This window comes from Acanthisitta chloris, unplaced genomic scaffold (assembly GCF_000695815.1).
Source record: "Acanthisitta chloris isolate BGI_N310 unplaced genomic scaffold, ASM69581v1 scaffold2139, whole genome shotgun sequence".
In the NCBI taxonomy this organism is placed as follows: domain Eukaryota; kingdom Metazoa; phylum Chordata; class Aves; order Passeriformes; family Acanthisittidae; genus Acanthisitta; species Acanthisitta chloris.
In genome coordinates this window covers 144,583-144,873 of record NW_008692904.1, presented here as the reverse complement: position 1 = coordinate 144,873, position 291 = coordinate 144,583, and the positions used below count along the sequence as shown (strand labels likewise).

The 291-nt window shown below is 39.9% G+C and overlaps 1 protein-coding gene across 1 annotated transcript in view; it reads left to right on the top strand.

Moving 5' to 3' along the window:
* Position 1: 1 nt before the first annotated feature.
* The window catches only part of PPP4R4 (protein phosphatase 4, regulatory subunit 4), a 69,712-nt gene continuing 69,422 nt past the window's right edge, over positions 2-291 (top strand). The window contains 1 exon segment of the mRNA XM_009082837.1: positions 2-91. Coding sequence (XP_009081085.1) covers positions 2-91 — 90 coding nt within the window.

The following is a 291-nucleotide window of genomic DNA, read 5'->3' as shown; positions in this document are numbered from 1 at the left end:
CATGGATTTCACTCCGAGCAACCTCTTCGGATACATAGAAGACCTGCAGGAACTAACTATTATAGAGAGGCCGGTGCGCAGGAGCCTGAAGGTATATATGCCTCGAACGGTGCTTTAAAATCCATTTAAAATTCTGGCTGTTTCGTTTATGCACAGCTAAGTGCATAGTTCATTTTTCTTTCTTTTACGGCACCACGATGCTAACCATTATCTTCAGTCCTTTTGGAATAACCAGTCTCAAATTCTGTATAGCAGAGACTGAATATTTTCGATATTTTCAATGATAAACTG